General features: G+C 48.0%; 1 protein-coding gene across 11 annotated transcripts in view; it reads right to left on the bottom strand.

The window, feature by feature from the left end:
- Positions 1-353: 353 nt before the first annotated feature.
- The window catches only part of LOC116940694 (histone-lysine N-methyltransferase NSD2-like), a 34,191-nt gene continuing 21,260 nt past the window's right edge, over positions 354-13,284 (bottom strand). For 8 of the 11 annotated variants that reach the window (XM_032950840.2, XM_032950844.2, XM_032950838.2 and 5 more), the window contains 9 exons: positions 12,970-13,126; positions 12,476-12,681; positions 11,232-11,344; positions 8,322-8,591; positions 7,930-8,046; positions 6,924-7,065; positions 6,135-6,244; positions 5,570-5,777; positions 354-4,747 (listed from right to left, as the gene is read on the bottom strand). In XM_032950840.2, coding sequence (XP_032806731.2) covers positions 4,338-4,747; positions 5,570-5,777; positions 6,135-6,244; positions 6,924-7,065; positions 7,930-8,046; positions 8,322-8,591; positions 11,232-11,344; positions 12,476-12,681; positions 12,970-13,126 — 1,733 coding nt within the window. In that variant the 3' untranslated portion in view covers positions 354-4,337. The remainder of the gene's footprint in view (positions 4,748-5,569; positions 5,778-6,134; positions 6,245-6,923; positions 7,066-7,929; positions 8,047-8,321; positions 8,592-11,231; positions 11,345-12,475; positions 12,682-12,969; positions 13,127-13,284) is intronic. The other 3 variants (XM_032950843.2, XM_032950847.2, XM_076065824.1) reach the window with 1 other exon arrangement.

Here is a 13,284-nt window from a genome sequence, read left to right as displayed (position 1 = left end):
TTCAGGTCACTGCTACATGCTAGCCGATTACCCAAAAAATGCAATCGATTGATCTCTGGCTAAACCGTTCCAAAGTGGCGACAACGCCACCTATAAACAAAGTGCGTGGAAAACAACAGATATTTGAAAATAAACTTAATTTTTTACAGGACATCAAGTCAATGGCCCTTATTTATGAAAAGGCGCCACTCACTGCCTGTAAAGTCACCTCTCGTTTACATTTTCCTCTTATCGACGGAAGTGTTCCGTTACTTGTGCTTGATTGGACACAAGTAGCTTTCACGTGACTCGGGACGGAGGTGGAACGGCAGTGTGGGTTTGATCACACACACACACACACTCTCTCCAAGTGGTGTATTTAACACGAGCCGATTTATTTTGTTACGAAGTTGAAGCAAACAAATGTATACAAACAAAACAAAGGGCAGTTTTAGCCTGCCCCAGCCAGTCATGTATTTGCAAATGTACAGCAGTAATACATGAACCTGAGACAACTTGGAGCTAGGAAGTGGAGAGGGATGGGGGGGGGGGGAAGGCTATGGGGGCATAATGGCTGGGCAATAGCCCCATGGAGAAGACACATTCACTTGCACATGGGTAGATTTCATAACAGAATCTATTACCGTGTTTCATGCATCTCGCGTGTTGGTCGGGAAAAGAATCACTTGGGAAAAAAAGTGCTACACTTGAATGGAATACAAGCAGTATAAGTTAAGTGGAAGTGTCTCATATTTTTGAGTTAAGAATTTTCAATATATTCAAGGAAAAACATTTGTAACACTTGATTCATCGGTGGAGGGGTGGTGGGGTGGAGGGAAGGGGTGGCAAAGCCATCGTGCGGCACGATGGGAACAGCCGAGCACGCCCGTCGTTAAAAGCAGAAGTGCCCCTACAATGTAACAATTTTTTTTAATCAGCTCAAACAAACACCATATATAAAAGGTCAACGGCAAAAAAAACCTTGGATAAGAATGAGCGCTCCACCGACAAATGTGTCCTCATTATTGCTCGGTTCTATCCGGCTGTTAAAACTGCACCCTCGTCTGCAGATTACGCAAAAGTGAGCTGAATCTGGCAGCACTTTGCACAATTCCAAAAAGCAAGTCCCACTGTTCAGTCAAAGCTACAACCTAGAATTAAGAACGCACGCAAATCTATTTTCACATTTGATGAACAAAACAAAAACGCTCAACGGGGTAAAATTTTGAGAATGTGGTTTGTGCCTAATCCACAAGCAGAATGGGCGTTGTTCAGATTTCGGAGATTGCATTGCGGTGCAACAACTGGACCTCGCGCCCCACACAGACGTCTGAACTCCCACACGCAGCCCCCTCTGATATTGCATATCAACGGAAGACAAACGCCGAATCGAAACTCGCCGCAGTATCACCTCCCCGAGCTGTAAACAACCATCGGCATATGGAGACAAGCCAGGAGCCGGCACCCGCCCCCACCTCTTGGGCAGCCAAAGCGTCGCAAATTGCGGCCGCGAAGCATTTTCGATGACACCTGGTAAATCGAGTTATGCGACTACGCATCACTGCTGCGGATGGTCGTAAGTTGAAGGTTTCCACTTTCCAGCCAGTGGCTTGGCCACCAAAACCGGCCAGCTGAACCCTTCAATAAGCGCATTACATTGAAATCAAAGTGAACAAATGGAGCGGCATTGCCAGTGGGAACGCGAGCGAATGCTGCTGGCGGGGTTCACAGCGTGCGCACAGCGCCACCAAGCGGTCTGCGCTCGGCTTCTCATCTCCGAAGCAGCGGTGGACGCAGACGGAGGCGAGGGAACCGAGGGTGGCGTAGCGGAAATGGCAGATCACAGCAGCCAGCCGCAAATAAACATAGGCACGACCGTCACTTGATTATCTACAACCATCGTTTTTAAAGGTCCGTATTTAACAGAGAAGGGTTAGCTTTATAATTTATATGAAAATAAAATTGAAAGCAATATAACCACAGGCGTCCCTCTAATGAACACACCCACTAACAAGCCATTGTAGTCCTCGGCAGCCAGACCCAGTTATTATCACGCTCAGGCTCAAAAGACCTTTAGAAAATACAATGACCATCTGTTTCACACAGCCACCAGAGCACTATCCTACAGTTTTCATTAGTGTTTTAAGTTAATGTAAAAAAAAAATTGTAAGTAAATTTTTAGTCTACTATATTCCTTCATGAATCCACAACCCTGTCGTTCCACACACCCTGGCTTGTAAACATGCGCATACAACCCAACCCTGAAGAGGAAGATACAGCCAAGTGGCATTGTTGGCAAATTTACACACGTACTAATCACAAGCCGGGCAAAAAATAAACTATTGCTCATATTTGCATTAAGCCGACAAAATCTTCCCTCCGCCGTCCAACCCCGCCCCAACGCCCACGTCTCTCACCGTAACAATTGTCTCAATCGACTGCCGGTTCCCACAGCTCCCCCCCCCCACCCTGAACGAGACTGCCTTCTGGGAAGACAAGCAGTCAGGCAGCGAGTGAAATGCGAACGAACGCCTTTAAATGTGCGCGTGTGGCGAATGGTGGTCAAGGAGTTATAAGCCGTCACGCAAACTTCCGTCATCCTCACACAGCAGCGGCTTTTGGCTAACCATTAAACAAAGACGGTCACCGCATCGTGCGATTTGATATGCGCTTCTGCGGCCGTCTGGAACGTTCTTCCTTCAGATATTAGGAAGCCACTGGAGCTATGCACTTTTAAATCTAGATTTAAAACTCAGTTCTTTAGAACTGTTTTTTTTCTTTAGTTGGTTGTCCTTCCCCTGCACCTCCGATTAGCACGGTTGGCTACGTCTGGTGCGAAAAAAGTTCAACATGCATACATATATACATACACAAAAGCGCTACCTGCAACTCTAACTCGGTCAAGCAATTAGAATCTTTCCACCATGTGACAACACGAGCCACGCTTCTCAAGCCCTGTGTACAGGCAGATCATGTTTTCAAATGGTAATGGCCTCCAACATAATACATAGAAGTTGATGAAAGATTCAACTCAAAAAAAGGCCAAATCATCAGTGAATTAAAACCTTGTGTATTTGTTGGCTGTCCCACATGAGTTTGAGGTTTCATTGACGAGAAAGAAACATTTTAAATGCCCTTCAAGTGTGCTATAGTGACAGCTGCGATAAAAAAGTATGGCAGTACTCCCATAGCAACATGATTATAACTCAAGATAGTAATTGAGTTGTATTCAAATTATTTTAATATTGCATTATTTTTCTCATTTGCGAAGCTCAAACGCCTGGGACAGTCTAAGGTTTGCAGTTGTAAGTGAAGAGCCGATTCTTTTGTGGGTTGTACTTTCTTTTCACATGGCGCAGCGTGCTAACCGAGGTCAAGACTTGGAGGTGGACAACTTATCCCGCCCCTCCAGCTTATTTCATTTCCCCTCCTACCACCAAGCCCAACATTCTCATTGCCCAATACCTGACAGGTCACATCAGTCAGCTTAAAATACACATCAAAATGACTGGAAACGCTGGAAAGATTCGAGATTCCAACAATATGTAACTTTTTTTCCCACAGTCGCTGTGATTTTGTTAAAACAAATCAATTAATGGGGTTTGATTTCTTTTTCAATGCAGCCTGTTGTTGCTGGAAGATGCTGATTGTAATCACCAGCGAAACGCCGTACTCGAATTGTAAGTAAATGCTGCGGGTTTACTCTCCAACACGCTGGTGTGCTGAACTCTTAACTAATCGGCACGTTTTGTTTACGTGATAAATCTTACTAATTGGCGTGTCGGGTGGTGGTGGGTTTAACGACACATTCATATTTACGCAATCTAACCCAAATAAAACCTCTTATTCATATTAGTCGCAAAAGCCTACGTGTTAAATTGGAAGATGCTGTCTGGATTTTATAACGTGTTCTATAAAATTCTGGTCCCACGGAGCGAACACCGAGCCATGCGGGCATCTCACCGTCAAATCTGCAACTTGTTCACTTTCCCACCGTCATCTCTTAAGGTGCTAAAATTGCTTACGGGATATCAATTAAAAAAATATTCTGAAGCAGACAAACGTACCTCAACCATTATAATACATTCACTGGATCCCTACGTCTGCTCCAATTCGACAGGCAGGAAGGGGGAAAAAATAAGGAACACTTGCTCACAAAGCTTGAGTGAAAGGGTTGCGGTCCACATTCACGGTTGCGACCCAGGGTCCATTATTTTAGTTTGTCAACGGCCGTTATCGGCCACTTTTCCCTAACAGTGTTACCCAACCCGAATTACAAAACAAAATGAGCCCGGTGAAGTGCCATTGAGAATAACCCTTCACGCTCGCTATGCGCTCCCTGGCTTCATTATTTCCCCTCACATGGCCTGACTTGAGCTGGGCCCCTGGGACACGTAGGCCGCCACCTTGGGCTGAGAGGTCTTCTCGCCAGCAGATTGGAGGACCGCCGCCCTGCGGGCCAGCTCCCCGATCTCCCGAATCGTTGGCCTCGCCAGGCCCTCCTCCTCGGCGGCGTCGTCATGAGGCACCGCCGCTGCCGCCGCCGCCGCCGCCGCCGCCGACTCCTCTTCGTCCTCCTCTTCGACAGTGGTGGCGATATCGTCGATCCAGCCATCGTGCTCTTCGCAGCAGATGCGACCGTCCCGGGTGAGGCGGGTGAGCAAGCCGGCCTGGTGCTCCTTGCAGAAGGAGTTGGGGCACAGCTCGCAGGAGCGCACCGATGGGCGGCCACACACGTCGCAGTGGTGCCACGGGCACTCCCATTTGCCTGCACGTGCGATGGGGGGGGGGGGGGGTGCACACACGTGCAGACCGATGGTTATTTATGGTTTAAGCGATCCAGCGCTCTGGAAGGCAAACAACTCCCATGATCAACATGGCACAGCGAGGCCTTCACCTAGCCATGGGCTGACAAAGGGCTGTAAAGTACTACAGTAGTCTCCGTATGAAAAAAAGGCCAGTAAGACACATCCCGAACTTGTGCCTGGTTGTCAATAAAGTTACACAAATCTGGCCACATGCAAACCTGGAGGATTATAACACATGCTCTTTGGTTCTTTCTGTAAAGTCACGTAGGTAAAGAAAAATAACAGATCACGACGCTTCGATCGAAACAACAAGCGACCGTCATCAGGTGGAACAGATACAGCAGGAGAACTGCTGACATCAGAGAAAAGAGCTGCTGCAACAAGAGTTTATATAATATTTTGGTGGGCTCAACCCAAGGGTAAGTGGGCGGAGCTAGAGAAGGAATTTGTACGTAAATGTGAATGTGAGAGATTAGCATGCCAATGTGAGTACCAGCCACTGATCAATGCGAGACGGCCGCTTGTGTTGCGACCGAAACGTCGTGATCTATTATGATTTTTCCACCTACGTGACTTTACCGAAAGAACCAAAAGAGTACGGATTCCTGCAGTCACGAAAGCTTCAAATCAAGATTGATTATAACACACCTTCATTTTTTACCTTAATGTACAAGGGGGGGGAAAAAAAACGGTGCGTCTTACAATCCATGCATTTTTTGTTATTTATTCTGCTGGGTTGGTTTGCACGCGTGCATTTGCGCGCGTGCGCGCGAGACGCTCACCAAAGGGAGGCTTGGTGAGGTTGAGGCAGGACAGGTGGTAGGCCTTGGGGCAGGCCTTCTTGTCGCACATGACGAGCTCGCCACCGTCGCCACAGCGGTAGCACTCGTCCTCGTGCTCGGCGCGCGCCGTCTCTGTGCGGGGGCGCCGGCCGCGCGCCTTCCGCTTCGCCTTCTTCGCTTTTTCCTCCGTGGCTGCCGCCGCCGCCGTCTTGGGATGCGCCAAGGTGGAGTGGAGGGCGTGCAATGAAGAGGGTGGGAAAGTCACTCGACGCCTATTTTTCACTCGAGAAACCGAGCCTCCGATTGGCAAAGATGGCTACGCAAGGTGCGAAATAAGTTCACCATACACACACGAGCCGCGTCGTTCACATATAACATACAATGAACGCGCGGAGACGCGTGCAGATGATTCTGAGACTCAGTGTACTGACAGCGTACTAACGCCGCAAGCAATGAATGCGTCATTAGCCCAGAGCAAGCTTCACATGTCTTCCCAGGCCCAGCTCAGTACAGTATACGGCCACCTGCATTGTGAGGGTGCAAGAGAGGGGGGGGGGGGCAGTACCTTTGGCCGGACGCCCAGGAAGCCACTGCAGTTGGGGGCCCCACACTTGCAGATAGTTTTTTCATTTCCCAAGCAGTCAAGGTTGTAATTGAACGTCAGCTCCGTGCCTGCTGGGATCCACATAGAGAATCACGACAAACCCATAGATGGACACATCCGAAAGACCAAAATGTGTTGTGTGCGTATATGAGGTAATGTGGTGGCTGGTGCACTGGGCTACGAACCCGGAGATCCATGATCAATACCTGACCAAGGCTAACATCAGGAGCGAATATCTGAACAGGTTCTGGGCAATCCTTAGGTCAACAGGTTGCCATGGTGGCGAGATGCTAACTACCTCGGCCTGATATTCAAGAGGTCGTGGGTTTGATCCCGACCCTGACAACTGTATATTTGGAGTTTGCATGTTCTCGCCCGTGGTCTTGTGGATGTTTCTGCGGGTCCTGCGGTTTTACCCTCCACATATAGAAACATGCATATACAATATTTGGCTGCTATACATTTCCACATAAGCCACTTCGTTGAGCTATAATTTGTGGCCAGGTCGCATCTGAAAAAGAGCTACATAATTCAGTGGGCCTTACCTGGAAAAAAAATAGTTAATAGTTTTAATTGGTGTAATGTGTAAACAGCAGTACTTTGGAGACAAAGGTAGATGGCCATCGTACTGGCAAACCACCCCCTCGTGCGATGTGCTAGCTTTCATAGGCGTTCGCTAACAGCACATGCCCCCAACAATCTGTGTAGGTGACACACGGGGATTCTTGGCATGTGCGAGTCAAGCTTTACCTGTAGCGATGTCAGAGGTGGCAAAGAGCCCCACGCGTGTGTCGCCGTTCACCGTCCACTTCTGGGTCTCGCAGTTGGGCTGGCAGCTGTGGTTCATGAAGCGCGAGAAGTTGCCCTTGGGTCCTGCGTCGATGATGCGATCCTGCTTGTGTGCACGCGAATCAGTTTACGGCTGGGGCTATTGGTCGATTCAGCTGACTTAAATCATCCTAAAACTGTAATTGGTCAGGCCCCTTTAGAAAATGGTAGCAGCCCCCATCATACTGCCTCTTAAAGGCTCCCTACGAGCAACACCCAAAGTGACACGACTGATTGATGCTGATCAAGTGTTATTTGAATTGGCCTGAGTGGTTGAACTCATGATCCATGACTTAAATAACCAGATATGCCGGCTAAAAAATGTAGAGCTGTGTTCCACAGAAGCTGCTCTGCAATCATCATATGGGACAGGCTGCCACCTAGCGTTCTGGGTAATGAGCACAGAATGATTAATGAGGAGTAATTCAATACTTCAGGATACATTTGATGAATGCGGAAGCAGTGGCACAGAGATTTATAGCGACGGCTAACTTTAGTGTCGGTCCTGGGCACCCACCCCCGCACCAGCCCGTACCGACGAGTGTGAAGAACGATTAAACAACCCGAGTGACACTGCATAAGGTGGCCTTCATCCAGCAACGAATTGACAAACCGCAGTACATTATTAATTAATGTTTTATTTACACGATTAATAAAATCTTGACTTAAAGCTTTCGTGACTGCAGGAATTCATATTCGTAGATAGAAAAATATTTTTCTATCTACGTGGCATTACCGAAAGACCCAAAGAATACAGGATGAATAGTCTATTTTTCATTTCTATTATTTTCGATTTGTGAGATAAAAACTATTCGGAACGTAACAAACCATACACACAGGGCCCATAAATAAAGAAGAAAAGAAGCGCAACACCAAATCATCGCATCACGTGGGGAGGAGAGCGGTTGAGGTGCGAGTGAAGCCTCACCTTCTCGATAGTGAGCATGTAGAAGTTGCTAAGGTTCTTTTCGTGCGCGTACTTGATGCGCTTGCGACACTCCTCCTCGTCGATCAGCTCCCCCACGTACTCGTTCACAAACTCTCCCTGAAAGGTAAATTAAAAACGAAGATGCAACACAAAAATACAGGCAGCTCGTATCTTTGCAAGTCAGGAGCGCCCAACTGGTTTTTGAGCAAGGGCCAAGCGGAAAATCTCTCAGCTCCCAGCAGGCCGAGAGGTTCGCGTGGAAACTTTTGAGCTGGGAAATCACGCCAGAAATAAACCACAATTGTGCCCGAGTGACCGAGTGAGCGTGTGAGTGAGTGAGCGAGTGGTGACTCGAGTGAGTAGGCGAACAAGGTGGGGGGGGGGCACCTTACTTTGCGTATGCTGACCAGTGTGAGCAGCCCCCAGCCACGCCCAGCTGTTTTGACGATCTGCGAGGGAGGGTAGGCGCGCTTGGTGAACGCCTGGTTTTGGCAGCGGTCGCCCGCGGGGCAAATGGATGGGTGGCACTCGTACTGAAGCATGCGGTTGAGGCACTCCGAGTCGAGGCCGCACGGGGACTCGTCCGTCGGCTTGCAGTTGCAGCGGGGGATTTCCGACACGTCTGCCGTGTACACCTGCACGCGCCCCACAGGCTTGTTGGACTACGTGGGGGTCAGGGGGCACAGGGTGTGGGGAGTGTGCAATCAGGTTATTGAGAGGCGCACGCTCGTTTGAAGTAGTACCGCACGCCTCTGTTTAAATTGCACAACAAGCCAAGTTTTGATTCCAAGAAACCGGTTCCTGCCGTTGCCTGCATGACAATCCCACACTGACTGGCGTGAAGTGTAGTAAAAAAAAAGTCAATGTAATGTACATGGCGTTAAGAGGTCTTCATCCAGCAGTGAATGTAATCTATTATATAGCTCAGTGGGCCTTACCTGGTAAATTATATATTTTTTAATAGTTTAGTTTGAATTATTATTTATTAGGCATGTCACAATTCACACCATACAAGGGGTGCTAATAGGATATGTAGAGTCCATCGATAGCTACTTGCTTCATGCAGATATGAAGAAATGTACTGTTTGGTTACATTAACTTAACGCTGCAAATATACATACTTCCAGGAAACAGCATGAGTAAAAACAACGGAGACGAGTGTAAACATCAATAATGTATACATTCTTGATTTTAAGCTTCGTGACTGCAGGAATCCATACTCTTTGGTTCTTTCGGTAAAGTCACGTAGGCAGAAAAATAATAGATCACGACTTTTCGATCGCAACACAAGCAATCGTCATTAGGTGGGACAATCACAGCAAGAAGCCATCCAGATATATAAACACAGACACAACTTCAACCGAGAAGATGGGTACAAACTGAGCAATCATTGGAAGGACGTTATTAACCATGTAAAGTCTTAACTGACTGTGATGTTTCCATCTTACCTGCCTATGTCAGCTGTTATTTCCAACTCTGTGTCTTTCTCTCTCTCTGTGCATCTCTCTCCGATCTCTACTCCAGTCACCCGGGTGCTGCTGCGGGGTCCACTTTCTGCCCCGCCTCCTTCCCCACCCCCCCACTTCTCTCTCCCCCCCTGCAGCCGATCTCTCCAGTGCTGCCGCGGTGGTCCACTTCTCTCCAGTGACCCGGGTGCTGCTGCGGGGTCCACTTTCTTCCCCGCCTCCTCTCTCCGCCCCCTTCTCTCTCCCCCCCTACTGCCGAGGCTTACTATATAACCTCGTGCCACGGCAGATCTCTCGCCTACTTCAGCGGTTGTTTCTTGCTGTGGTTGTCCCACCTGATAACGATTGCTTGTGTTGCGATGGAAATGTCGTGATCTATGATTTTTCTATCTACGTGACTTTACCGAAAGAACCAAAGAGTATGTATACATCACTGCAAATTTACGAGAATGCAAGTACTGGTAGACAAAATAGGAATATTCACCATTTTCCCATAAACAGCTGAATTAGGTTACATTTGCAAGCACAGCAGCAGCCACACCCAAGTGTGGCGAATCAAAGCAAGTTTAAACTTCACTGTGGGTAGACGGAACACCACACAATGATGTGCTGCTTTGTAGGAAAAGCTGAACCAGGCCTCGTTATAAAACAGGGTTGTTAAATAACAACTGGTAAGCCGGTAATCTTTTTCAGAATTGGTTCATCAACACGATCCATGTGCATTTCGTCATTTGTTTACACTTTCCACTGTCTCGTGCCAATATGCTCAAGCAGTGGCACATCTTTCTGGCACCAATCCTCTTATGTCATCGTCAAACCATTCTCTGTTAGGTCTTGCTCTCTTCCCGGTTCCCTACATTTTTCCCGAACAACACATTCGTGAGTAACGAATGCACCGTTTGATATGCGCGAATGTACAGAGCACAGGGGCCTGAATGCGTTGGCCCTTTGTCAATAAAAGTTGCGTGTGTGCAGCCATGCAAGTACTTTGCTCACGTCACTGCCGGCTAAAAGGGCCTCCTGAATTTGATCTACCCTTCCATGCTGACCAATTGTCTTGGAATAGGTGGGTGTGGGCCACACTTTACCCCACCACATGTGACCTGCCAATTGGCTAACTGTGCATTACTCTTTCTTTGGTTCTTTCGGTAAAGTCACATTACTCATTTATATTGATGGGTGGGGATTGAGGCGGAGGAGAGTTAATAAAATATTTCTATTGTGTCAACTTCCATGCAAGTCCAGGTGAGGTGCTAATAACCATGACAACATTGGCAGCTCTCCTCCTTTCTCAACTAAAAAGGTAAACATTTAATGTTTAATATCCATTTTTCTACGTGTCAAAGTTTTTTTTCCTGTTTAAGTTTCATTCGGTTTCTGATCAAGTAAAAACAATCCGATTTTAACCACCCTATTATCAATAACCCATGTTAGTTAAGGTGCAACACCTTGTGCTATTTTGGAGGGGGCACTCAAGTTTTCCACATTGTGAGGCACGTAGCAGTTCAATAATTCACTAATTATGCTGAACACTGACATTTAAATTTTGATTTAAAGCTTTCGTGACTGCAGGGATTCATATTATTGGTTCTTTCGGTAAAGTCACGTAGAAGGGAAACAATAAAATAATAAAAATATATTTTTATAATTTTATTGTTTCCCTTCTACTGTGACATTTAGTTCATGGAACTAACAAAATTGTACAACAATAACGTGAAATTGCGACCCCCAAATCATGGCAATTATTAAAATCGCTGATGAGGCAGAAAAATGGTTGCACAACTCCACTGTGTGTCTGTGGCTAGGTGGGCCAGATGAGGGAGGTGTTGACGGCACCTTGATATGCTTGTAGGTAGGTGGCTTCCGTTCGCTGCGCTCCGTCTCCTGCGCCTCCCGCGTCTCCCTCTGGGCCTTCAGGGCCTGGTACCGAGCGGCCGCCTCCAGTAGTGCTGCAAGCACGCGGCACCTCAGGTTAGCGGTGCAAGACTCGGACGGTACCAAGTCAAGAACAGGTACGCGCGCACGCACATCTGGGAAACGGTGACAACGTCTGCCCCTCTGATTGGAAAATTTGTCAAGGTGGCAGCAGCACTGCGTTTGGCTGTTCATTGTCAAGCGGTTAAGTCAGCATAAGATCCCTGAACACACACTTCTGGATTCAAATGCACTGTGCGAGTGCAGGTGTTCCAAGGCCTTTTAGCAGCCGCACCTTCCATTAGCACGGTTGGTTACGTAAGGTGCAAAAGACATACACACAACCGGAACGAACGCTCCCTCCTGGGAGCAATTCCCTATGCGAGCTCCCTCCTCATGCCAGCTCTCGACAGCAGCTGTCAATCTACCACAGCCAGGAGCATCCTCCCCCTGGATAGAATCACAACTAGGTAAGGGCCCATCGAGCCCAGGGGTATATTTTGGCAAGGGAGACTATGAAAGAAACGAGAGGACAGGGTCAGTCAAAGAGAAAGCGTGCCATATGGAGCTTACGTATCTCTGGTTAGACACCATGTCATCGGTATTGGTATCCCAAGGTACCCCAGGAGAACTTGGTGGCAAAGCAAGAGCCGTGTGCCCATTGAGGATCTCGGTGTCTAAGTATATATTACGTAAACTCAGTCGGAAACAGATTTTGGTAAACTACAAACTCCCGCAGGACCGAAATCATCACAATGTATTATTTATTATTAATACTGCGACACACACAGAGGGACGAGGTGATGAAATGACAACAGAGGGATAGGTTTACTTTGTGGACGAGATGATACATTTCAGGACACCGACTAAAGAAAAAAACAAATGTAATGACGCTTACAATGCAAAACATCTAAACCACTGCACTGACATATTGAAGTTCATGGGAGTGACCTCACAGTGATGCCACGATAGCGATACAACGGTGTGTCGGTGTCGATAAAAAAATTGTCTCAATGAAGCTTCAAATTCGTATCGTCGGAGTGCTTTAAACACTGCTGAGGTGCTATGAGAAAACAAGAGGTTTAAAAAAAAAATGTTTTCCTCCAAACTGGATAAAATTGCAGGCACAGAAACGGCGCTTTATGTGGGTATTCGCACAAAAGTACCGCGTTTGAACGTCTTGTTGAGGCAGTTCGTCTTGTAGTCGGTGGAGCCCTTGTCGCCCTCCATGTAAGGAAACACGCGACCCTGCGTCGTCCAGTAGTAGTCGTGCGACCCAAAGAACTGCACGGGAAACTGCCCGACCGTGTGCTTGAGGTTCTGGATGTTCTGCGGGATATTGCGCGGCTGGCAGATCTCAGCTGGCCACCACCTGGCGCCGGCACGGACACACGAGGGGGGAGCAGTCGTACCTTGGAACTCACTCGCCACGCCACGCAAAATCACCGCAAGCGCACATACGGCAACAACAGCTGCCAAAAATCCTTCCCTATTGTGGCAGGCTAAGTGAACTTTGAGGCTATCTGAAATGTCGAAGGCTTGCTGCCAGGTCACAGGTGTTGTAGGTTACCCGAGACAACTGGCACACGCGCCCACCTGTGCTCTCGTCAGTGCCAATAGACACGCACACACATGCACGGTTGCTTGCTCGCACACCCACCTGTAGTTGCCCAACTTGACCCACACAATGTCATGGTACTGTGGCTTCTTGCCAGCCCGGCATTCGGCACAGCACCAGGTGCCCTCCGGTGGTTCCATGCCCAGGCACTCGGGGTGGAAGGCGGCCGGGCACGACTCGCAGCACAAGAGACAGCCACCTGGCATCACACGCACGCACCGCACAAGCAACAAACGCCACCTGAATCGCTCCCTTCTCCCCACACCGGGAGAGTAATCATTCACCGCAGTTAAATATTATTTTTAACATTTAATTACTGTGTTTGCTAAAAAACATTCAAATGTACAGGCTTACAAA

The sequence above is a fragment of the Petromyzon marinus genome, chromosome 9 (assembly GCF_048934315.1).
Source record: "Petromyzon marinus isolate PM22_M1 ecotype Great Lakes invasive population chromosome 9, UKy_Petmar_22M1.pri1.0, whole genome shotgun sequence".
Lineage (NCBI taxonomy): Eukaryota > Metazoa > Chordata > Hyperoartia > Petromyzontiformes > Petromyzontidae > Petromyzon > Petromyzon marinus.
Note: the sequence above shows the minus strand (reverse complement) of the source record. Positions and strands in the feature narration are given on the sequence as shown.